Source organism: Engystomops pustulosus, chromosome 4, assembly GCF_040894005.1.
Source record: "Engystomops pustulosus chromosome 4, aEngPut4.maternal, whole genome shotgun sequence".
NCBI classification, from domain to species: domain Eukaryota; kingdom Metazoa; phylum Chordata; class Amphibia; order Anura; family Leptodactylidae; genus Engystomops; species Engystomops pustulosus.
The window spans coordinates 164,763,996-164,789,033 of record NC_092414.1 but is presented as its reverse complement, the minus strand read 5'-3'; the positions used below and the strand labels follow the sequence as shown (position 1 = coordinate 164,789,033).

Genomic DNA, 25,038 nt, shown 5'->3' with positions numbered 1-25,038 from the left:
AATGGAGCATATGTTCATTCTTTCCACACCTTATTCCTATAAGGCAGTGATTTTCAACCTGTGTGCCGCGACACATGGTTGAGTGTGCCGCGGGGAAAGTTCCCCGAACTATGGTGCCCCGGTGTAGTGCTGCCGCCGCGCCCACGTGTTACTGCCCCCATACTTACCTACAAGCCCTGCGTCAGCGATCCGCCCATCTTCTGTAGCTCCTGCACCGCGCGGCCCATGTCACGTGACTGACGCGACCTGACGTCAGGAGCAGGAGCTACAGAAGGTGGGCGGATCGCCATTAAGAGTGAAGGTACGCGGAAGAAGACATCAATGGTAAGTATATAAGGTTATTATTAGTAAAGGGGGGCCTCTAGGGCCTTTTAATTAGTAAAGGGGGGCCTCTAGGGCCTTTTAATTAGTAAAGGGGGGCCTCTAGGGCCTTTTAATTAGCAAAGGGAGGACGCTAGGGGTTTTTTATTAGTAAAGGGAGGCCTTTTATGACTGTTTTAGTGTCATTTTGAGCTATTTTGATTGGTGGTGTGCCCCAGGATTTTCTAAGTATAAAAAGTGTGCCACGGCTCAAAAAAGGTTCGCCATCACTGCTATAGGGGGATGTTAGTGATTGTATAAGTGTTGTGCCAAAAGGTCCTGATTAGCCTTATAGGTAAAGTGCCATGGCCGTGTCCTTGATGAAAACTGAATTTCGTTGACATGGCACTAGGAAGCAGGAGAGATATGTTTGGAAAGCTTAAAGAGAACCTGTCACCAGGGACCTCATTTTCTCTAAAGACAGGTTACAGAAGCCCATTATAGCTGTATTGCAAATTTGTCTTTCTGCCTTTTCTTAGCATTTGCAGTACAATATAATTGTGTGTTATAACTTAACTTGCACCCCGACAGAATCCTCTGTGTAGTCCTAGGGGTTGGTCTTTGGTTTGGATGCATTTCAAAAAACAACACGACTTGTCTGTGTTGCAGACTCCTAAGTTCTAGGCCCCCACCTTTGTGCTCCTGTACCGCTCCACCCGCTCCCACTGATGTCACCTCCCCAGGCTGTACAGGAGCGCAAAGGAGGATTCTACAGCACCGTAAAGTCACATGTTGTTTTTTGAAATGCACTTAAATCAAAGCCCAACCCCTGGGACTACACAGAGGATTCTGTCAGGGGGCAAGGCAAGTGATAACACACAATAATATTGTAATGCAAATGCTGATGGACCCAGCACAGCTTCTGGGCCATTTCCCCTCCGAAGTTAAAATGGCACTGAATGTGCTACGGAGTATAAGCCACGTTTTTCAGCACAAATTTCTGTGTACTAGAGTATGTTATTTTAAGAAAAATGTAGTAAATGCCTTCAGTGTTCCCTACAGCTCCATCCCCCTTTCAGCTTCCTGTGTTACAGCGAGAGTAGAGGCGGTTCCATGCGCTCTGCTGTGCTGCTGCATTATTGCCGCCTGATAACATCATCAGCGCTGTACACAGGAACCTGATGTGTACCCGGAAGGACAAGAAGGCTGCAGGGAGTGCACGTAAGGGAGTATACAAATGTTTTATTTTGTGCAGTAATACCTGTACACTGTGGGCCATGTGCTGGGCTACACTACACACTGGGGGCCACAGCAAAATATATATATATCACATACAAAACAAAAAAAGATAATATACTGATTGTACATTTCTATTAATATTATCATATACAAGTGTAAATTAAACTCACATGGCTTCCTCACATTAATGTAATGCATACATGGAGTTGATTCTCTGGCCTTACCTCTTTGCTCATGGCCAGGTTGCACATACATTCGGTAGCAGCTACACGAATCATTTCATGCTCCTCAAACATATAACCCTCAATCATCGGCACTGCCTTCTCTTTTATGATCTTACTCCTGCAGAACACATTGTGAACCATTAATCATCTGGCTATATAAAGTGTTATTACTCACATACAGTATCAGCAGGCCAAGACAAAAAGCCATCTCTATGCCCAGTGGTTAGTCTGACACATCACTCACCTCAGCCTTTCACTGATCCCTGCGAGATTTGTTAACGCCATCAGTGACTCAAAATTCTGCAAGCCGGTGCAGTTAAGGTGAAGGAGGCTGACCAGCGGCCGAACAACCTCATAAATCTGATGAAGAAAGGTAAATAGATGATGAGAAGATGAAGAACAGGTACTATATCAATTCCATTACAATACATGACATTTATTTTTTGCATGTTAAAGGACATTAACATCAGAATTACTGATGGTAGATGTCACAAACTTACTTACGTGTCACATCTGTCAGGGGGTGATCTCGCTTTTATGTCCTGCGACATCGGCCTCGTTCCAAAAAGACTTTATAAAGATATTCAAATGCGCTGGAGGGGCTCAGGGCTACGTCACCTGAACGCTTCCCGGCTCCGCCACCTGCTAATGTATGCAGGCCCCCTCTGTGTTCATGGAGCCTGGCTCCACTCACCGATCCGCTGACAAGAACTTCCGGCTCATTCAAATATATTATAAAGTCTTTTTTTAGAACAATCCCAGGACTTCATAAAAGAGAAATCAGTTTGGGACATCTACCATCAGATTTACTTTATTTACTGTATAGGGGTCATTTGTCTTCTATTTTTCTTTTCTTTTTTTACCCCTCTTATATGTGGTACATTTGCATATTTGCACCAAAGTTTGCATCTTTTTCACATGCCAAGAAAAGTTTCAATGTTCCATCTAAAGTCTTCTTTAAAATCTGCATCATTACAATCCAAATGTGGACAAATAGTCAAAATTTTGGCGCAAATTGCTGTAAAAATGGCTTAATTTTTGCGCAAATAAATTCCACTCCCAAGCAGGCATAGGGAAAAGTTAAGAAGGGGGTTGGAGAACAATTTGCTACTTTTTAAAAACAATGTGCAAAAAACGAGACACACATGTGCTACCTATCACCCTCTAACGTAAATGAAAGTCCAAAACCCAGAAAACGCAAAAAAAAAAAACCTGCATATGTCAAGGCTAAAGATAAATGACCACCAATGTTCCCTCTCACCTTCTCTGTACGTATGTATATATAGAAAACCCCATCATCTCTACTATGCAGATATAAAACACAGAGCAGACCAACTCCTCTGCTATAAGGAATAAAATACCACAACTAACATTATGTTACGAACTCATCAGCTCATATGCAAAATTATACCCCATATCAGCAGCAGTGTATAGGACGATAACCCACCCAAAGCAGGAATAGTATATGTGCAGGACTTTTACAGTAATCTGAATCATCTGCACATGATATTACGTGGTGATCATGTCCATAGAAATCCCTGCTCACGTGCTTTCTCATCACTACATATCTAACCAACACCAGCACACAACTCATTCACCACAAACTCAATATCTATTACAATATCTGTCAATTATGTAAGAGAATCATTTCTAAGAAATGGAGAGGCAGAATACTGTGAACAAGTGGTGCACAAAGAACACATCCACTGTGTATATTTCTCTGACAGACAGAGGGATGGAGGTGTCCACACAGATCTGTCATGGGAGCTGTCCATCACTGTAATAACTTCTGGGATGCTGTCTGGCATAAGATAAAAATGTAGCAAATCCTTAATATACACCGGTAAGTCAGTTCGCTATGTGTTGCTAGTCTGAAATCTGCAACACTAATAACCACAAATATTTATTTATTTTTTTTTTACAAAGGGTTCTTTAAAGGGTCTTACATGGATCTCCGAAAGGGACTGCAGTTATCTGTAATAGTTGGAACATATTTTACCTACTATTCTAATACTATGTATTTTCTATTCTCAGGTCTGAAGTATTCTAGCTCAAAGAGTTCAACCAATATTGTAATGAATCCAGTATCCACAGGATAAGGGAAACGAGCTAACTAGTTTAGGGTCCAACTGCTAGGAGTGCCACCAATCACAAGCAAGAGACCCCCAGCAATTCTGAGAATGGGAGTCTCATTCTCACTAACTGATGCATCTTGGCCCTCCATTTAATACTATGGGAGTGTCCGGTCTTGGTGAGTACCGGTGATACTCGAGCGATGTGCTTTGTAATTTCTGACACTACTATACTATTGAATGGAGTGACAAGACAATTTTTTTGGGCTCCTGCTCTACCCGTTAGTGACCCCCATTCCCCAAATTGCTTGGGGTCACATTCTTGTGATCGGTGGGGGTCCCATCAGCCAGACCCTTACAAATCAGCTCGTTATCCCTCCACCCTAAAGATAGGATATAACTTTCAAACTTGGTTCAACCCCTGTAATCTTACACCTTCCATCAGAAATGTAATTTCCTCACCACGGTCTCAGCAGTTTATTCATAATTCGAGAACCCAGCAGACAATATCATGTGCAGTCCATTTATTTGGATGACGTCTGCTGATACTTACCCTTTCACCTGGAAATGCAATCTCTGGGTTAGAAGTGATTGTTATCTTCGCCAGTGCTTGTGCCGCCTTTGTTTTTCCAATTTCTGTTCCTTCTAAAGTCAATGGTAATAAAGCCTGCAGTAAATGTAACAAACGTCTATGTTATTGATGGAGCATATTATTTGACTAAGCTTAGTGCAGGATGAGGACACAATACTGGAATCACTTTTCTTTTTTCAAACGGTTTTAATTGTCTTTTAAAAAAGTACAATAGTTATACAAATATAAACATTTCACTATGGGAGAAACCTTATCATAATAATTGCTTCATTTATATAGCACACACAGAGTACTCAGCGCTGCACAGAGTTTTGTCAAATCAGTCCCTGTCCCCAATCTCACAATCTAATCACCTACCAGTATGTTTTGGAGTGTGGGAGGAAACCAACGCAAACACGCGTTGCAAGGACTAAGCCACCGCGCCCCCCTAACCTTTCTCACATAGTCGCACCATTTGTCTGTGATTAGGGATGGATCCAGATTTACATTTCCTTTATCTTTAATATAACTGAACCAAATAAGATAAGAAAGAACCGATAAATTCGGAGATGGGGCCTACACAAAGGGTGAAAGGGTTTGTCCTGGGTTTAGGGGATTTTTAAAGACTAGCAACAGATTGTTATTTCCTTGGGTCATCTGTTAAGCTTTACCAAAGGGCTGAGTAGTTTGGAGTTTATTTTAGTAATGTTACAATATCTTATACTCTCAATTGTTTTATTAAAGGGGTTGTACAGATGTGCAAATGCTGAATGGCAGCTACTTTGCTAACCAGGGTTAGTGTGTGTTATTGCAGTTAAGCTCCAATGCTCTATGCGGCTGTGCCCCTCCAGGGGACAAGCCCTTTAGGTTGGTTTACACCTTCTAAAAACAATATTAAAATGCCCACGCTTCTAAAAACACATTTAACACCCCCCACTCACAGTTGCTAATATCTATACCAAATTCCTCTAATTAACTCCTTACCTTCCCTCCTCCTTGAGCTACAACATTTCCTCTGTCTTCAGTTTTTTCCACCAAAGCCAAGAAAACCCTAGAGGGAAGAGAACATTAGAGCGGTCAGTACTTCATTACTTTGGGTATGATGATCAGTATAATTATTAGCAGCAATTAATTGATGGCTGGTGCCAGGGATAGGGCAGATTGACACCTCGTGCAATATTGGAGAGGGTGGGGAAGAATGTATTCATTCTATGATAAATTTGGCACAATCAATAAAGGTAATTTGTATCAACCATTTTTAAACTAATTTTTCCTAAACCAGTTGTATATGTCGCAGAACACTTAGTACAATTTTTTTTGACACAGAATTTGATAATGTGTCCTGCCGTATTCTTAATAGGCCAGCTTCAGGAGCCAGATCTCCTTCTATATTTTCTATTAACAAAATCCTTTATTGAACATGTGGTGATCTGTCCCATGGTAAAGCCAGGTAATATTCAGCATCACTAGAGCCACCTGCACAGATGCCATGTGAACAGTTACAGTCCCTCGGTAGCCAAGGATTATTACCACTATATACATGGAGAGCAAAAACACATTAAAGGCTATATTCACACGAACGTGTTCCCACACGTCATCACCTGGGAGAGGAGGAGGGGGTGACCGCTATGGAGAGGGGTGGGGTTGAGCAGCGATGTGTGGCGCACTGCACCGTATTCTGGGGAAAGATAGGACATGTCCCATCGTTCTTCCGGGTACGGAAAGGTGCCGCATGTGTGCTGCACCCTACCGCTCCATATGTGAGCCCATTGCTGGCCTGTGTGGGAGATATATATATATATATTACACACACACACACACACGTGTGAATGTAGCCTTAGCCATTGAACATATTGCCTTAAGGGAGCAATTTTAGTCTACCATTTCCCAATATACTTTATATATCAGTTGCTTATGGTGTTGGAACAGATGCAGTTTACTAGCATTAAAATCTCTAAATTTACCGTGAAATCAGCTCCCTGGATGAATCTGTTAAGGCTGGGCTTTCATTTTTCACCATGCAGGCCAGAGCAGACACTACACCGGCTACCAGCAGCTTGTGCACTCGAGCCTCAACAAACTCTTTCTTGTCCTATGATGTGAAACAGAAAATGACTTATACAATCTTACCATAACAGTAGTAATAACACAGAGAGCTGGTCTGCCTCCCTACCTTAGGGTGTTCTTCAGGAACATGCTGCTTGGCATACTTGGCCAACTCCAACATTTGCGGGTCAATCTCCTCTCGGTCATAGCTGTTTGTGCAATTTACAAGTGTGGATGCAACTGCAAAAATCACAGTCTTGTCCTGTGACTAGAAAAAAAAAAAAACATTTGTGATGTACACGACTAGGAAAAAAATTGACAGCTCTCTCTTTACTTGTGACCAGCAATGCAACAGTGTAAACTAACACACTGTAAATAAAAGCTTCTTGTTCAAGACAAATTGTGTCCACAGACTTTAAATTCTATGTGTGAATAAATGTTGTACCTTTGCTAAACTGAACATTGCTTGCATAGCCGCTTTATCTTCTACAAATTCCTCTTTCACATCGGCATCGAATGTTAAATAGGCCAAGCCCTCCACAGCCCAGCGCCGGGTGCTAGCCTGAATGCTCTCATTGCAGAGCCACCTATACAGTGTTAAAAAGATACAGACATCAAGCATGGGTTATGTATACATACTGTAGAGTAGGTTAGCACATATATAAACTAACTCACTTGCGACATTGTTTTGCCAGCTTAAGAGTTGATCCTTCTGCAAACTGTTTCATGCTGAAGTCAGTCCCTCCGGCTGATCCCAACTTGCAAAGACCCTATAGCGCAATATCAAGAATGTAGTGAACAATAGATATGGCCATTCTTAAGTGTTTCTACAAAGTCGCTTGTTCACATCATAAAAACACAGGCTCACCACCAAGGCTCTAATGCGGATAGCGTCATTCTCATTTTTCTTGTATATATCTTTTAGCAGCGTCACCCCATTGGCAGTGATGAAGGAGGCTCTCTTGGCTTTTCCTGCAGCGTGAATGAGCGCTTCCACCGCCACCTGCTGATCAATCTCTCGTTCTGAGGCGCAAAGTGCGATGATACTGTCCATTATGCCAGGAAGTTCTAAAGTTCGGTTTCCTGCATCAAATGGCCCTTGAAGCAGACATGAGACGGTCTGTATTGCCCGCAGCTTTCCATCCAGGCCTTGGTTTTCAAATAAGCTCCTGGGTATTAGGAAAGGAGAAGAATTGTTGAAAATTAAGAAATGAAATATATTGCTATCTCTGCAATCAAACTTTTTCTTAGCGCTAACTGATGGTTGTGTTAGGTGATATAATAAGGAGTCATAACGAGAATTTCTATGCACGGAGTCCCCTTTAAATGGTAGCTTTGTAATACTACATTTATACAACCATCATGGGGATATATATAGGTCCGTCCACAAGCTTGCCTAGTGACGGCATACTACACCGTACACAGAGAAAAGATGGAACATGCACCGTGCATCCCAATGGAGAGGGGAGGGGTGCGCAGCGCTCACCCCTCTTACTCTCAAGTGGGTGTCCCTTATGCCCGACGGAGCGATGATGTGCGTGTATGCGAGTGTGAATGTAGCCTTAGTGAGTGCTGCAATGAGAAGTAAATGCCATCCCTACATTGATATGTCATATTAACCCCCCCCCCCCAAAGACCAGAATGTGGTATGGCCATGGCAGCCACAAGGCCTGAACATCGGGTTCTTGGCTCCCCTATATAGATGCCTCCAAGGCCAGACATGAGATCTAGTGAGCACCCACAAATATGTACAACAATAAATATGTGCAATAAATATTACAATATGTTAAACCCACAATTACTAGTAATACTAATAATTAAAGTTATGGAACTGCAAATTCTTTCACCCATAACAACCATAATAAAAACAAAAAAACATTTTCTGTGCCTAAAATAAATAAACTCATCTTGCACAATAAAAGCACTCAAATAGTTACATCTAGTGGAAAATAAAAAATAAAGAACGAACAGTGGCTGAAAAGTTAAATACATCATGATAAACCAGGGACCATAGCCTCCTTCCTTGTAAAATTTCTCTATTAATTCCTCTAATCCCCCCCCCCTTTTCATGCTCCAAAGGCCGTTACAAGGAGAAGAATATGTTTCACCCAACACCCTCCTTTCTCCCTTAGCCTGTGTAGTCTAGCAGAAGCAGGAAGTGCATGGGGGAAGGGGAAACCTACCCTGCTCATTGTAACGGCCTGTGAAGCTGCCCCACTGAGGGGCTATGGAAACACCCACCAGAGCCCTTCAGGCTCATTAGCATACATGTAAAAGTTGCATTTAGAAGGAAGGAGGCCATGGATAACAAATATGTCCCTGGTTTACCATGGGTGGCGATGAATACACCGAAGTCTTCTCACCGAACATAATCCTCACACAGCTTGTGGAAATTCTCTCGTTCTGCATCACATTTAAGGTCATCAAAAAGCTTGTTGAGGAGTACAGAGGCGCTCATTCTTGTGGTCTCTGTAACGGCCAGACTACCAGGGATCTCTACCACCGAGCCCCCTACTGAAAGGATTTTCTTTAAACCTGAGCCAACAAAAAGATTTTTAGTGGAATCATTCTGAAAATACATTTTATGGGCTATTCCAGGAATATGAATGTCTGATACATGATGATATAAATAAATATAAAACTTAATGTCATTAGTCACAAAATGGAGCTTATATAGGTTGATTTTATGATTCACAAAATGTTATGGCCTCTCTAATGTATACAGAGTTATCACCGAGATGTCCGCCAGTGGAAACTACAAGTCCCATGATCCTTTAGTTCTCAGTAACTCAATTTGTCCCTTGGAGCAGGTCGTAAAGGGGTGATCTAACAGACTGCTCTGTTACAATAGCAATTTGTAACTGCCATCACTGCACATTGCCCCACTAAGATGACATCTCACCACAACACCGGCCATACTGGATGCACTTCAACCAACCAACTACAGCCAAACAAAGTGGTATCACATGACCTGGCCAGGCAGGTGCAGAACATGTGATGTGGATGTGTGGCACGCAGTAAACCTTCTGTCATGTGTCTGCTCCACGTGGAGAAAAATCAATGGACTGATTAAAGGGCCAGTAGCATTTTAATTTTTCATTACGGTGTATATTATACATTATAGTGTCAGCAGCATTTTCTGCTAAGGGGAGCAAAATTTTAAATAACAACTAATGACATATTAGCTTATATTTTAAAGACCAATTTTTATATGAATTATGCAGATTCCTGGAGTACCCCTTTAACCAAAAATTAATCGGAGCATGCTTCACATTGGTTTGCAAAACGGACACATTTACATGCTTATATATATATTTATAAAAATATAAGCATTATTATACACATTACACCCTCCCCTAAACCGTCACGTGGCCCGATCACGTGACCGGAAGCGCTGTCACGTGCCCCGATCACGTGACCGGAAGTGCTGTCGGCTTCTGGTTGCCGCGCGCGTGGTGCTAATGAGACGCAGCTGTTCTCGTTGACGGGCAAACCGGTACCGGGTCCTTCATTGGTAGGTGACGATAGGGGGCGTGTATTACCCATTTGTTTAAATCCTGGAACGGCACAGGGGCCTGTATCCCCATTAGACCAGCTAGGGATCATTATTCTACACTTGGGAATACCCAACTGTATTACACCCAAGGGACATCTTGTCACTATAGGTTGTCCTGTTGTTATTATTTCCAAAAAAGCATTTCTGCCAGAAGTCCCTCTGATGAATCCTAATAAGGAGGAAACGCGTCAGGGAGGGGGGATGCTGGGTGATTAGAACAGGGTACAGTTTGGTACTGCCCTTGTAAGGGAGGGAGCTTGCACGCCCGGGGTGAGAGGGACAGTGGTAGGTGTTGTTCATCATCCAACTATTCCTCCTGCTACACTCAGGTATGTGCTTGGACGGACCTATCCTGGGGCTCTCAGCCTTCTACGTACAGGTGACCACACAGCATAACGCTCGGACCAGCGGAAAACATTTCCATCAATTGGTACAAAGCAGCTGAGTGGGCAAGACCATAGCACGTTTCATATTGCCAGTGTATAGACCACATGACCTTTCCTGCTGGTGGATCTTAGTCTACCTGTTTTGTGTGTTTTTTCTTTTCCTCCGTGCATTTATCGCGGATACAGGACACCATTATACATAGGTGTCTGAATATGTATTTTTTCCAGGTTGTTTGATTCGTCACTCGCGGATGGGTGACATTTTTAACCAAATGAATTAAAGTTTATGAGTTTTATATGTTCACTGCCATGCTGGTAGAGATTTTGAATTTTCAGTGAACCTTGGATACAGATCCTTGAGTTGGTTTAAAAATTTTCTTGCTTTTCCACCTTGCACATACGTGTGTGTTTCGAGTTCATACATGCCCTTGTAATATATATGTCTGCTGTCTTGTTACTCACAGCACTACAATATGTATGTAGTATATGGCTCATCCATACACTGAACAAAAATCTGCAGTGTAAATTGACCTGGAGTGCAGATTGTAAGCGATAACAGGCCGGTTTAGGCTACATTCACACTAACGTATGGGGGACGTATATACGGCCGACGTATATACGGCCGATATACGTCCCCCATAGGCAGCAATGGGCGCACGGCACCCTACGGGAGCGGTACGGTGCCGTTCCGTACCCGGGAAAAAGATAGGTCCTGTCCTATCTTTTCCCGTAATACGGCGCCGTGCGCCATTAATTCCTATGGAGAGGGGCGGGGTGAGCTGCGCTCACATCCTCCTCCTCCTCCTCCTCCTCTCCCCGTACACTGCCGTTGCCCGCTACGGTATGGTACGGGCGGGCAACGGCAGTGTGAATATAGCCTTACACTGACAATTTCATACAGATTCCACCCTTTCTAGCGGACGGTGGTCAAATCCCTCATAGAAAAGCACACCTAAATCAGCAACATTTCTTTTCTGTGTGAACAAACCCAAAAATGATATAAAATGTATAGCCTTTTGCTAAGCCTCTGGTTACATTGTTCCTAATTTTCTACAACAGTCTGAGGGAACACTCACCATTGTCTATGACCCACAATGTCATCCCATTGTTGGGATCACGCAGCGACTTTCGTGGCACTACCTTTATGAGAAGGTTTAGAGAGTTCTCTCTGCCATGTGGTGAGACTTTTGGCTGAGTTAGCATTTCCAGCAAATGATGAATCATTGACTTCAGTTCCTTAGAAGGATCTTCAATAAAGAAAATAGATTGTCACTCATCTGTGGTAAACATATATATTATTTTACTGTTATTGTATTACTAAAAATCTTGTTACCTAAAACAATTGCCCCTTCCTTCCCTCGAATATCCTTTGTCATGCCTTCTTTCAGAGCATCAAACATAGCATGCAGGACACTGCAAGCAGCCAGAGAGACTGGCTCATTGTCCACCGCCATCACCGCACAGAACGTCTCCATACCTACTGTGCTAAGGATGGACACTGTCTAGAAAAACAAAAGCACAAAGAGATCATACATGACCAAGCGTGTCACATCCATCAATAAAAAGGCAAATTTGATGGGTGTTCCGTGGCCAAGCTAGAACCCTATACCATCCGTGCATCGCCATGATCAAGTCGAGAGCTGCTTTGCTATTTAATTAAGTCTGACAGGGGGGCGTGGCTTGACTATGGCGGAGACTGGTCGCACATCTGAGTAGCTCCTGCATCATACCCCCGTAAGAAGCTGTATTAACTGCTATCCAGCACATCACTGCCCCACAGATGGGTCCCAAAAAGCGGGGAGACCCCAAACCATCTTCTACCCCTCTCCCTAGAACAGGATCCCGTGGGATTGGGAGATACCTGACTCCTGGCGCGACCTCCTCCTCTTCACCGCGTGGCTCCAGCATGGCGACCGGCCCGGATATGCCAGCCAACTCCAACCCGGAGCAGCACCGCTCGCCTCCCCAGAGAAGCACAGCCGCGACGGAGACCTCCGGAGCGCAGGGGGACCCAGCGGCAGGACTGCCCCTGGCCGTTCCACGTGGCATGGCCGAGTCCAAGGTGGCGGCTCCCATCAAAGTCGCAGGGTCGGTGCGACGGAGCGGAGCGCCCGTGCACCCGGTGACACTCCAGGTGAGCGCAGCTGGAGAAGTAGACTCCGGGAATTGCGGGGACCCCCGATCCGGCGCCCATCCGACAGCAACAGCCGCACGGTCCGTGGCAGGAGCCAAGATGGCGGCGCCTCCCTCATCACCAGACGCCGCAGCACAGCAGAGCCTGCCTGAACTCCAACAGCGGCACGCAGCCACATCTGCACAGGAGCGGGCACCCTCTACTGCAGCCACAGCCATGACAACAGGAGAGGTGAGCAGAGACACAATGTCCCAGCAGCAGACACCAGCCATAATGCCTCCTACTCCCCTACAGCAGGGAAGCATACACTCTACCAATCCAGTCCCAGAGGTGCAGACAATCCCTGCCCCGTCACAGGTCCCACCCGCAGGCCTGGGGGGCAATGGGGAAACTGGGGTCACCCAGAGTATAGGACATGCTGACTGGTTGCTTCCCCCTGCCAGTCCTGGGGGAGCTCCCACTTCGGCGGTGCCTAATTATATGCCAGACGGCCCCTGCTCTCCTGTCCTCTGGCCCTCCCAGGGAGAGGAATGGCCGGACACTCCGGTGAATGTTTCACCGGCCACCTGCACACAGTCTCTCTCGCTCCCGCCATCCGCACCTCAACACTTACATGGGGCAGACCCTGTGATGTCACCTCAATCCGTATACTCCTCTCCGTCGACCCAGCATGCACATGTGATGATGTCTGAGCTCCCGCCTGTGCTTTTATCACAAGAATTTGGAGCGCTGGCGGAGTTGCGAGCCCTCCGTGCCCATCTTCGCTCTATCCCTACTAGGGAGGACATGGAAAGTTACATGGCGCGCCTGGAACAGGCCTATGGAGCAGAGTTAGGAGTGGTGAGAGAAGATGTTCAAAATTTGCAAGCTAGAGTTTCCGCTACAGAAGACAGTCAAACAACCCTCACAGCTAGAATGGACACCCATGACGCCATTTTATCTGCACATGCATTTCAATTACAATTCCTGGCGGACCAGTTGGATGACAACGAAAATAGAGGTCGACGTAATAATATAAGGGTCAGAGGTCTTCCGGAAACAGTGGAATCTTCTCGTCTTCATGATACTCTCCGGCAGATTTTTAACTCCCTGTTGGAAGTCCCGGCTGACACACCCTTGGAGCTAGACAGGGCCCATCGATCATTACAAGCTAGACCAAATGACCAAGATCCACCTAGAGATGTCATTTGTAGAGTTCACAAGTTCCAAACTAAAGATGCCATCATGCGTAAAGCCAGAGAAACGGAGAATATCATCTTCCAAGGGACACGTCTTCAGTTGCTCCCAGATCTATCTCGTCTCACGTTGCTTAAGCGCAAAGCATTAAAGCCTTTCTTAGAGGAACTCAGACAACGGAACATTCCTTACTCATGGGGTTTCCCCTTTTGTCTTCATATCCGCAACAGGGATAATAGATATACCTTACGACATCCCTCTGATATACAAGATTTGGCAGCTGCACTGGGCTTTCCAGCCCCTGTCATTGCAGAATGGCCGAGGCTCCCCAATCCAGGGGGTCCTGGAGGGGTTCCCCATCTGCCGGCTAGACCTCCAAGACGCCGGGCCCGCAGAGACCAGGGAAGACGAGCGGCCTACCCGCGCCGGCCCAGATCACCGGACATTCAGTAATGCTCCTCTTGTCTAAATTAGGCTTGGTTATCAATAGGGACTCATTCCACAAACACTAAATGTTGGATAGTTAGCGTTTATATCTTTCTTGTTACCTCAATTACAGCAAACGGGGGTTACATATGCCTCGTGTACCTCTCTCCTAGTTTACACGTTTCCCTCTGGGGTCTACACGTACGGCGAGCCCGTTCGTGTATTTGTAGACGATACCCCAAATTTAAGGTATTTCTGGCAACCTAGTGTTGTCTAATTGGTTGACCGTGAACACGGTCTAGTTGTTTAATTTTATTTTCCAGCAAGTCTGTTTAATTGTAATTTACCCTTGTCCCAATTATTCCTGCAGCTTCTCCCTCCTTTTCCTCCCTCCCTCTTTTCTCTCTCTCTCTTTTCCGAATTTCTCTCTGTCTCTTCTTCTCGGACAACATCATGAATAATCTGGCTCTATCTTTCTGTTCATTTAATGTCAAGGGACTCAATGCCCCCGCAAAAAGAGGACAAATCTTATACAGACTCAACAAACAAAAGATTCTTATAGCCCTCTTTCAAGAAACCCATTTTGTAGCCAACGCTGTACCAGCCTGCCCGACGAACCTATACTCCAAGTGGTTCCACTCTCCACATCCTGACCGAAAGGCAGGCGGGGTCTCGATAGCGTTACATAGGTCCCTTCACTATACCCTATTAGACTCAAAATACGACCCGGGTGGTAGATTCCTGTTCCTGAAAATCAGTATTGGAGGTGCTGTCTTTACCATCGCTAATGTATATTTTCCCAACTCCAACCAGGTCTCCTTTGGTGTCTCGACCCTCCAGATCCTGGCAGAATTTGCTAATGGCTCCGACATCATCATGGGGGGAGACTTCAATATGGTAATGGACGTGGACTTGGACACATCCACAGGTAGGTCCGCTGTCTCCTTTGCCAAACGTCGAAGATTGAAAACTGAGCTGCGTGCCCTTCATCTTGTTGACATGTGGCGCACATTGCATCCTTCCACGAAGGAATATAGCTACCACTCTTTAGCGCACAATTCCTACCACAGATTAGACTATTTATTCCTCTCACATAGACTGCTAGACATGTTGCCTAGATGCTCCATTGACACATTTTTATGGTCTGATCATGCCCCGGTCTTTGGATCGCTAGCGGGCTCCCCTTTTACAAGACGAAAGGGCACATGGAGGCTAAACGATCATCTTCTCGATGATCAACTATGTATAGAGGAGGTGAAGGCCGCTATTCGAAACGTGTCAGAAAGCTTATCCGCAGATAGCTCCGCCCCTGTTTCCAGATGGGATGCTCTTAAAATTAAACTGCAAACCATTCTCACATCACATGGGTCCAGATTGAAACGGGAGAGGGCCCACAAACTTAAAAGCTCACTGCTTTCCCTAGCCGATAAAGAATGTGTTAACAAATCCACTCCCTCTGAGCTTCTGAAGGCTGAAATTTCCAATATAAGGCAAGAAATTCTGTCCATTCTAGACCAAAAGTATCGCTGTGCTAGGGAGCGTATGCAAAAGGGGTTTTTTGAATATGGGGATAAATGTGGAGCTTGGTTGGCCAAAGCAATTCACCCACGTACTCCGACTACACATATATTTTCCATAAACTCCCCGGAAAAGGGTTTAGTATATAAAGAGTACCAGATACTAGACGAATTCTCTAAATTCTACTCGGAGCTATATAACATCGGAAACACCCAACAGGGGCCCCATAACTCTCCCACTCCTGCGGTAAACAGTTACCTGGAGACAAATGCACTTCCCACTATCTCAGAAGTAGAGGCCTCTTCCTTGGAGGATGACTTTTCCGAGGAGGAGGTGGCGCATGTGATTAAAAACCTTAAAAACGGGAAGAGCCCGGGCCCAGATGGGTTTACTTCTAGACTATATAAAATGTGTAAACTGGAACTGACAACTTTATTGACCAAGGTATTCAATGCCATCTCTGAGAAATGCCCCTTCTCAAATCAAGCTCTGCAAGCTTACATCACTGTGATACCCAAGGCGGGGAGGGACCAGACACACTGTGGCAACTTCCGCCCGATATCCCTCTTAAATGTGGACACCAAAATATACTCAAAGCTTTTAGCGGTCCGTCTCCAACCTCTTATTCCCTCCTTGATCCATCAGGAACAAGTGGGATTTGTCCCGGGCAGGGAGGCCAGGGACAACACGATTAAAACCATCTCCTTGATAGCAGAGACACAGACCTCCGGGACCCCCATGTGCTTGTTATCCATTGACGCTGAAAAGGCCTTCGATCGAGTGCACTGGGGGTTTCTGGAGGCGACCTTGCGCTCCATCGGCTTGGGCCCTCATATGCGGGAGAGAATCTTGGCTCTTTACCGAGGTCCTTCTGCAAGGGTCAAGGTCAACGGGTCACTCTCATTGCCATTCACTATCTCCAACGGAACCAGGCAGGGATGCCCGTTGTCACCTTTCTTATATCTGCTCGTGATGGAGTCCCTGGCCATCGCTCTCCGGAACAACCCTGACATACAGGGCATCAGAGTCGGACATGTGCACCATAAGATGTCTTTGTTTGCAGATGACCTGCTCCTTTATGTATCCAATCCCCGGATCTCCCTCCCGGCAATTCTGAGGGAGTTTGAGATCTATGGGAAACTCAGCAACTTTAAAGTAAACCTGCAGAAGTCAGAGATGCTGAATGTGTCACTCTCATCCAATGAGGCGTCCCATCTAGCATCCGTCTTCCCCTTTCGCTGGTCGGACACATCCATTAAATATTTGGGTGTCCACATTCCCTCGGACCTGTCGCGTCTCTACCCCCTAAACCACGAACCATTATTGGCAAACATAGCAGCTGATTTAACTAAGTGGCAATCGTTAGCCCTGTCCTGGTTCGGGAGAGTTAATGTACTAAAAATGGACATCTTGCCTCGCCTCTTATATCTGTTTCAGACTGTACCCATGGACATACCTCGAAGCTTCTTTATGTCGCTTCATAAATTGGCTCGCCACTTCGTTTGGCGCGGTGCCCTTCCTCGTATACGGAGGAGTCTCCTCACGCGTCCCAAAATAGCTGGAGGGGTGGGAATGCCGGACTTTATATCCTACTTTAGAGCAGCCATAGGCAATTGTGTGCTGGACCTCTTTCACCACCAATCAAGAAAACTCTGGGTCAGAGCAGAGCTGGAGCTTTCCTCCCCACACGCACTAGGTTTTTTCTGGTTGCCGCAGTCTATCACACTACAGTCTTTGCAGATTTCATCAGTCCTGAGAAGTATCCTACAGGCCTGGAGGAAGTTTGCATTCAAACTTAAAATAGTATCTGTCCCGGGCCCCTTGACCCCACTACTGGGTAATCCACAGTTTACTCCAGGAGTCCAGGCCCACTCTCTATTGGGGATTGACTCTGCGCTCCCTAGAATTAGGGATGTGGTGGGTGAGGGGGGACTGCGGCCTTTGGTGGAGATAGGTGCTGGACACATGCCTGGTTCCTGGCTCAAATACTTCCAATTGCGGCATTTCATCTCCTCTCTGGCACCTGTTCCAACTCTCACAGCTACCCTCACTACATTTGAGGAACTATGCCTTACTGACACGCATCTCACCCACACGGTCTCATTACTGTATGGAGTGTTCTTGGCAAAGGAGACAGGGGATTCAAAACCATACTATGCTAGGGCCTGGGAGACGGCTCTGGGTAAAGAACTTACCACAGAGCAATGGACTACGGTCTTCACTCTAACTCATGTTCTCTCATCGTCTTGCAGATTACAGGAACTCAACTTTAAGATTCTTTCACATTGGTACCGCACCCCGGTTAAGCTGAGGCAAATTGATCCTCAGATCTCGGACCAGTGCTGGCGATGTGGAAATGACACGGGCACGATGCTCCACATTTGGTGGAGCTGTCCGCTCATCGCCCCCTTGTGGCAGAATATTAACCAGCTATACAATACTCTGGCCAAATCACTGGTCACCTTGACAGCAGAGCAGGCTCTGCTCTCGGCTCTCCCGGGACCAATCTCAAGAATAAAGAAAGATCTCCTGAGACATTTTCTGGTAGCTACTCGCCAGATTATTCCTCGCTGCTGGAGATCTCCTACTCCCCCCTCCAGAGCGGACTGGGTTGCCGCCCTCAATCATATCTTCAGAATGGAAGAGTTGAAGGCTATTGATGACGGCAAAGTCACGCAATTCTATGCTACTTGGTCCATTTGGATAACCTTCAGGGATTCACCCTCTTTTGCGGCCTGGGTTACATCTGGGTCAATGCTATAAGGCAGCTTCACATGCTTCTTTATTTTCCGATTTTCTTTGACTATTCATTCTCTTTAGCCCTACTCTTTCTTACCTACCCCCTCCCCCCCTTAGTGTCCAACCCCTGTCTTCCTCGTTTGTACCGTTATTGTTGTATTCTGTTTATATTTTTGAACTGCTGTTCTCCGAATAATGGCGTCAGATCTTCACCTAAAACCCACCCACTGCATCTGAGTTGCTCTATGCAATGATTCCTACTTCTTGATTGTCAACCTTAGAAGTGTATCATTTTCTATAACTTCTCATTCCCAAGACACAGGTTGATGATACTGAGCATTGTTTAAACGCCTTCTGTTCCATATTGGATATCTCTGCCATTTATTGTATTTTGTTCTGTCTCAATAAATGTTTATTGACTCTAATTAAGTCTGACAGTCTGCTCCCATTTATTACATCCACCAAATACAGAAGATTTCTCATGTCACATGCTGGCAATACAAGACTGCAAGTGAAGGTGCCATTGAAGCATTACAAGACTCATTGGAGAATTGTTAAGAAATCTACAAATACATTTTCAGGTAGCACTGAAGAGTTTTCCTTTTCTCTGCCTGGAAACTTACTCTATATACTCCAGAATAAGGTACCTAATTTTAACACAATGCATTGGTCACATGCCCCCACCATATATAGCCAGCAGCCATCTGCCTAGCCTAAACAAAAGAAATCTTTGTACTCACCTTTCCGACACCCCCCCCCCCACACACACACACACACACACAGGTCCTCTTCTCTCTTCAGCTCCGGCTTTGATGGCACCGCAAACATTATGATGTTGGCAAGCGGCTGACATCATGGTGTATGCAACGGGACCACACAGGAGCCGAAGACGGAGCTGAAGATAAAAGAGGACCTGCGGGAGGCGTTCGAAATGCGAGTACAGAGTGGTTTATTTCATTGACTCGAGTATACGCCGAGTTAGGCCGGCGCCACACAGGGCGCTTTGTCTGCGCTTGCAAACGCAAACAAAGTCGCGCCCACCGCGAAACACCGGCGGCTCGTTCCCGATCGCAGGCGTTTCCATAGAAACGCCGATGCGGTCGGGCCGAGGCCCGCCCCGGTGGGCGCGACTTTGTCTGCGTTTGCAAGCGCAGACAAAGCGCCCTGTGTGGCGCCGGCCTTAGGGTTTTTCAACACATTTTTTTTTGCTGAAAAACTTGGCTTATACTCGAGTATATACGGTATTGGTACATCTAGCAATTTGTCCCAGCTGCATCAGGCTTATTAAAGTATCCAACGCACCTTCAACTTGTTTGCTTAATTTAGGGCAGAAAAATGTGTCAACATTGGATTGGTATTTACATGATCATGATCTGCAGCTGGATCATGGATTCACTTACTTTATGATTATTTGATCAAATTGTTTGACATCTGTGCAGAAGACAGTTCAGCTACAGAAATTCATGGTATTAAAATTCTGAGGAAATCTTACTCGAGATTGGTGACCAGTGCAGAGTCCAACCAGGGTCCTCAAAGCTGCCAGCATCATGTCTGACTTTTTCGTTTCTAACAATTGCTGCAGAAGACGAACCCCGTCACTCTGAAAAATCTTCTCTGCTCCAGCATCTTCTCGAGCCAAGACCACTAAATTCTGTGCTGCCTAAGAAGGTACAAAATATAACTTAGTATCCACCTTGCTGCAGCATGACTTCACATCTCCCGGTATATCCCCACCTTCTGCTGTTTCTCAACATCTTTCTCTTCAGGATCAAGCAAAATACCAAACATCTGCTCCACACGCGAGTCTGTAGAGGACATGACCCGAACCTGTAGAAAATGAGTTGAAAGATGTATAAACAATATGTAACTGGAAAAACAAAAAACATTTCATTAATTTGTTCTGTTAACTAAATACCTTCTCCTGTGTCCGGACTCCAAGGTTTCTCACAGCATCCTGAAAAACTTTATTTTTTGGTTCCAAAGCAAGGCATCTTCTAAGATCAAGAATGGCCTGGTCTAATTTCCCCAATTTCTCCAAGGCTTGACTGCGCCTGAACAAAGCCTTCACATCACCGCCATCTACCTCAATAGCTACAGAATGAAAATATAAGACAGCCTGAGAACCTGTCACAACAAAAACTTAGTACATGAAGCTAAAATACCTAATTTATAAGTCTACATTAAAACAGACACAATAACAATGTTTATGGTGCGTCATTTATATGTACATAGCTACCATGCGCACATGTAGTTGCCACACTAATATATATCATCACTACTTAGAATCCCAGTGATCCAATTATTGGTAGCCTGCAAGTGCCACATTGGAATAGGGTTGGGGGTACTCAAGCTTATTCACCAGTCCATCTTCTTCTATAGGACTTCCCAAACAGCCACCTTCTGCAATCCTATAGAAGTCAATGGAGCACTGGTAGAGTATATGGACCAACACTTCATTCACACAAAGGAGAAGTTGTGGACCCCTGCTCTTACAATCACTTGCAGCTCCACTGTTAGAGCCCCCAGCAACTAGAAACCTATATCCTCTCCTGTAAATAGGGTACAAGCTAACTTTTACTTACCCTTTGATGCATCTTCTTCTGCCTTTGCATAATTCTCCTGTAAAACAAATTATTAGAGGAGTTTGTAATATTTCTTTATAAATGCCCTATACACCATTCTCATAGAGCAGCTTCAGTTTCATGTGTACTTATGTATCATCATGGTGATGCTAGGAAGGCAATGGGAAGAAATGCCGTGTACAGCTTCAGCAAGAGTATGATCACACAACAACAACAAAATTGAGTTTTTGCCACAGGTCAGTAAAATGAGCCTATTCTAAGGAGATAATCAGAGTGTGGTCATTTGCCGCTATTTCAACAGGCGCGTTTTCCACAAGGATTACCATATTGGAATCTGTGAGAAAAGTAATTTCCGAATAATTGTGCACTGAAGAAAATATATACACACACAGATTTACTTTCCTATTCAAAATTATTAAAAATGTTGTCTTGCTGTCCAGGGAAACCAGGGAACTTTATAAGGATACAGTATACAGTGGGTATAAAACACATTTTTGGGATACATTCACATGCGTTGGGTTTATCGCAGAAATAACTACAACAGAATACCTGTTCCATACATTTAATGGCGCTGTTTAGGTGGCAAGCACAAGGAATTCTACTAACCCCATTCTGATTGAGGAAAAAACTGCAAATCTTCCATTTATGACTATAGTATTTCTAGAAATTGTAACGTGCCTCAATGGGGCTTATTTACTAAGGGTCCGCGCGCACACTTTCATTGGACTTTCCGTTGTTTTCAGATTGACAGGTATTTAACAGGGGTCTGAGCTAGGATTGTGTCGCACACGATCGGATTGCGGCGCAGCTGCACTGGCTTTCATGCGACAGAATTTAGGGGCGTGCCGTTGGACGATCCTACTGATTTAACTTTAAAATTGTGTCGCACGACAATGCACGTACATGCACCAGGAAGAAGATGGTGTACTCCAGCGGACCTGAGCGGGGAAGTGACACATGTAGGATATCAGGAGCACAATCTTAGTGAATCGCAGCACAGTGCATTAGTGTCAGACAATGCACTTTCGGAGAACTTTGTCGGAAACGTAAGTAAATGTGCTCCAATAGGTATGGGTTTCTTTTTTTCACTCGCAGTGGAGTATACATACCAGCTTCAGGTGGCAGGCGGAGCGGTTGCGATGGAGTACAGCCGCATCCTTCTTCTCAGTAGACAGCTTCAATGCTTTCGTATAACATGACAACGCGGCTTCGTAGTCTCCAGATTTGAAGTGCTTGTTACCATCTTCTCTGAGGTTTTCTGAATTCATCTGCCAAAAGCAAAGCAGACTTAGCTTATCATAATAACCCAAATACTGCAAAAACCTAATTGTTTGGTGGCCATTATAGTCAGAAACAGTGCACTGCCCAATCACAGGAGGAGTAGGAGTAGCAAATACTTCGATCAGGAATAGAACAAACATTTAAAGGACATTTCATAACTTTTATTATATATTATATCTTTGTGGAGTCACTGCCATGGGACACTGCTCTGCAGAGAGAAAGATAAACTTTCATCTAACGTTTCTTTTTTTATTGGGAAAAGCCAGTTTTATGATAAACACACTTTGGCAATGTACACACTATTCTCCATGAGGAAATGGGGGAGCCAGAAAAAGGGCTCCTGATGACAGGTTCCCTTTAATTGCTGCAGAACCCATATGTAATGGGCTGCAAAATAGTGGCATCCCAGATGATTTCTGATGACTTTTGGGATTACACACACTTGCATTTACAGGTTACAAGCTTGCTGCAGCTCACCCAGCTGATGTCCATAGGAAGTGAATGCCCCGCCATATGGGCAAGAATTGGACATGCTCCATCTTTTGTGGTGCGGGCAGTTGGCATGTTCCTGGTGTAGTGAGGCACAGCGAAGTTTATGTGACTCTCACATCCACGTGCATGAGGCCTTAAAGGGAACCTACCACCCCGATTCTATCTATAAGTGGAGTAGCCGGACATGAGGCTACTAGTCGCGTTACTCCGCCTACCAGGTAATCTTCGGCTCGTCCGAGTCCCCCGGCTACTGCGCATGCGCAGTAGTTCCGGCCCCGGAGCCGCGCAGCCGAAGGCGCATGTGCAGAACGCAGGGGATCCGGACGAGGGCGCGCAGCTACCAGGAGCTGCACGCCGAAGATTATCTGGTAGGTGGAGTAACGCGGCTACTGGGGCGTGGAGTAGCCGCGACTAGTAGCCTCATGTCCGGCTACTCCACGCCCCAGTAGCCGCATAAAAAAATTTGCATATAGATGTAATAAAGTTTTGTAAAAGACACCCGGGACGTGAGGATTAGCCCAAAAAAGCACTAATCCTCACGTCCCATCTATCCATCCACCTACCACCCCTTCTACCTTTATAGGTAGAATCGGGGTGGTAGGTGCCCTTTAAGATTTATTCACATAACCCATTGGGGAGATTGATCACAGCTTGTACACCTGATGTCTCGGGTACAAGCCAATGCCAGGCATTGAATCATCTCCCCCTGTACTCCCCCTCAACACCAAGTGGACATTGAGGGGTGTGAGGGCAGGGGGCAGCGGAGTGAACTGGCATGGGGTGTTCTTTCCCGGCACCTGGACGCTCCCTACAGCCAGCGAATTGTCATGGGTGGAAGTTCCCAGGTTGTACGCCAGGCCCTCCCAAATACATCGACCCAGATTAACATCTATTGCAGCAAAACGGGTCACACACACAATGTCCTACTGTGATCCAGTACATGCCAAAGTACAGTCAACACGCACACTGTGTGAACTATGTATTGCAGATCTGCAGTGTGAACACGCCCTTATATTGTGTTACTTAAAGAGTATATAGATGTAGTAAGAATAACACTGCACTAATAAATGGGACATTAGCACAATACAACTACTAACTTCCATAGGAAAACTGAAGTGAATCTTACAGCAACATCATGAGACTCACGGGTCCTGCTCAAAATATAAAATTGTGAGGAAAAAAGTATCGCATGTATCCTGTCACCTTGCAGCCTGTAGCAGCCCCTGAGGAAAGGTGAGGGCTCCACAACTTATTACCTCACATCTCTATGAAGAAAACACACAAATGCGTTATGTTACACTTTATCGTTCAGACCTTATCCGAGTTTGTCTCCCCCATCTCCGGATCAGGGTAAAGGCCTCAGCCGCAGCCCCGATGTTTCCCAGCGGCGGCTCCCGCTCTACACCTCACAGCAGCCGGATCTGTCCCGGCACATTCCCCGCCTGGCTCCACCCACAGTGACGCCATAACAAGCGCCTGCCAATACCTAATATGGAAGCGTCCGTCAGATGTGCAGCATGTGCCCGGCTTCCAGATGTCTCTGGGCTCCGGATGAGACTGCTTTATAATTAATAGAGATAGGGACATGTGCACAATGTAAGGGGAGCTGATGTAGCAGAGCTGAGTATGTCACCAGAGGAGAGAGTAGTCTAATGTCACCATTTCTAGAACTATGGGTGATATGATGAGCATTTAGTCTGACATTCTGTTTTGGTGTGAGGAATGTACGTGTAATGCATGCTGCCCTATACATGTGCATTCTGTGTATTGAGTCTGAACTTGACATTTTCTTCAATTTCTCATTCCCTTTCTTTATATTTCTGTCCCATGTGCACTTATCAGAGCCCAATCTTTTGATTTTCATCTCATTGCTCTAAGGGACCTGTTTTCAATCTTCTATTGTCCACTTTTTATACTTTTTTGCTTGAGCCAACAATGTTGAAGTTGAGACCAGGGGCGCAACTACAGCGGTAGCAGCCATATCAGTCGCTATGGGGCCCACAGTGTATGGGGGCCCCGTCATCCGACCTGATACTAAAGAATGAAACATATTATATACATATTACGCTGCACATTGTGGTATATATATTGTTTATGTGTGTGTATCTGTGATGTGTACACTCACCGGCCACTTTATTAGGTACACCTGTCCAACTGCTCGTTAACACTTAATTTCTAATCAGCCAATCACATGGCGGCAACTCAGTGCATTTAGGCATGTAGACATGGTCAAGACAATCTCCTGCAGTTCAAACCGAGCATCAGTATGGGGAAGAAAGGTGATTTGAGTGCCTTT

At 45.3% G+C, this 25,038-nt stretch overlaps 1 protein-coding gene across 2 annotated transcripts in view; it reads right to left on the bottom strand.

Moving 5' to 3' along the window:
* The window catches only part of UNC45A (unc-45 myosin chaperone A), a 28,560-nt gene extending 4,261 nt beyond the window's left edge, over positions 1-24,299 (bottom strand). Inside the window, exons 1-18 of one of the 2 annotated variants that reach the window (XM_072148423.1) lie at positions 24,229-24,299; positions 22,079-22,237; positions 20,970-21,006; positions 20,303-20,478; positions 20,122-20,214; positions 19,880-20,047; positions 11,728-11,896; positions 11,471-11,641; positions 8,816-8,987; positions 7,321-7,621; positions 7,128-7,222; positions 6,898-7,039; positions 6,580-6,720; positions 6,371-6,498; positions 5,391-5,457; positions 4,389-4,502; positions 2,008-2,123; positions 1,764-1,881 (exon numbers count right to left, since the gene is read on the bottom strand). In XM_072148423.1, the coding sequence (XP_072004524.1) occupies positions 1,764-1,881; positions 2,008-2,123; positions 4,389-4,502; positions 5,391-5,457; positions 6,371-6,498; positions 6,580-6,720; positions 6,898-7,039; positions 7,128-7,222; positions 7,321-7,621; positions 8,816-8,987; positions 11,471-11,641; positions 11,728-11,896; positions 19,880-20,047; positions 20,122-20,214; positions 20,303-20,478; positions 20,970-21,006; positions 22,079-22,237 (2,367 nt within the window). In that variant the 5' untranslated portion in view covers positions 24,229-24,299. Of the gene's footprint in view, positions 1-1,763; positions 1,882-2,007; positions 2,124-4,388; positions 4,503-5,390; positions 5,458-6,370; positions 6,499-6,579; positions 6,721-6,897; positions 7,040-7,127; positions 7,223-7,320; positions 7,622-8,815; positions 8,988-11,470; positions 11,642-11,727; positions 11,897-19,879; positions 20,048-20,121; positions 20,215-20,302; positions 20,479-20,969; positions 21,007-22,078; positions 22,238-24,056; positions 24,194-24,228 lie in introns of those variants that run through there. The other variant, XM_072148422.1, reaches the window with a different exon arrangement.
* Positions 24,300-25,038: the final 739 nt, after the last annotated feature.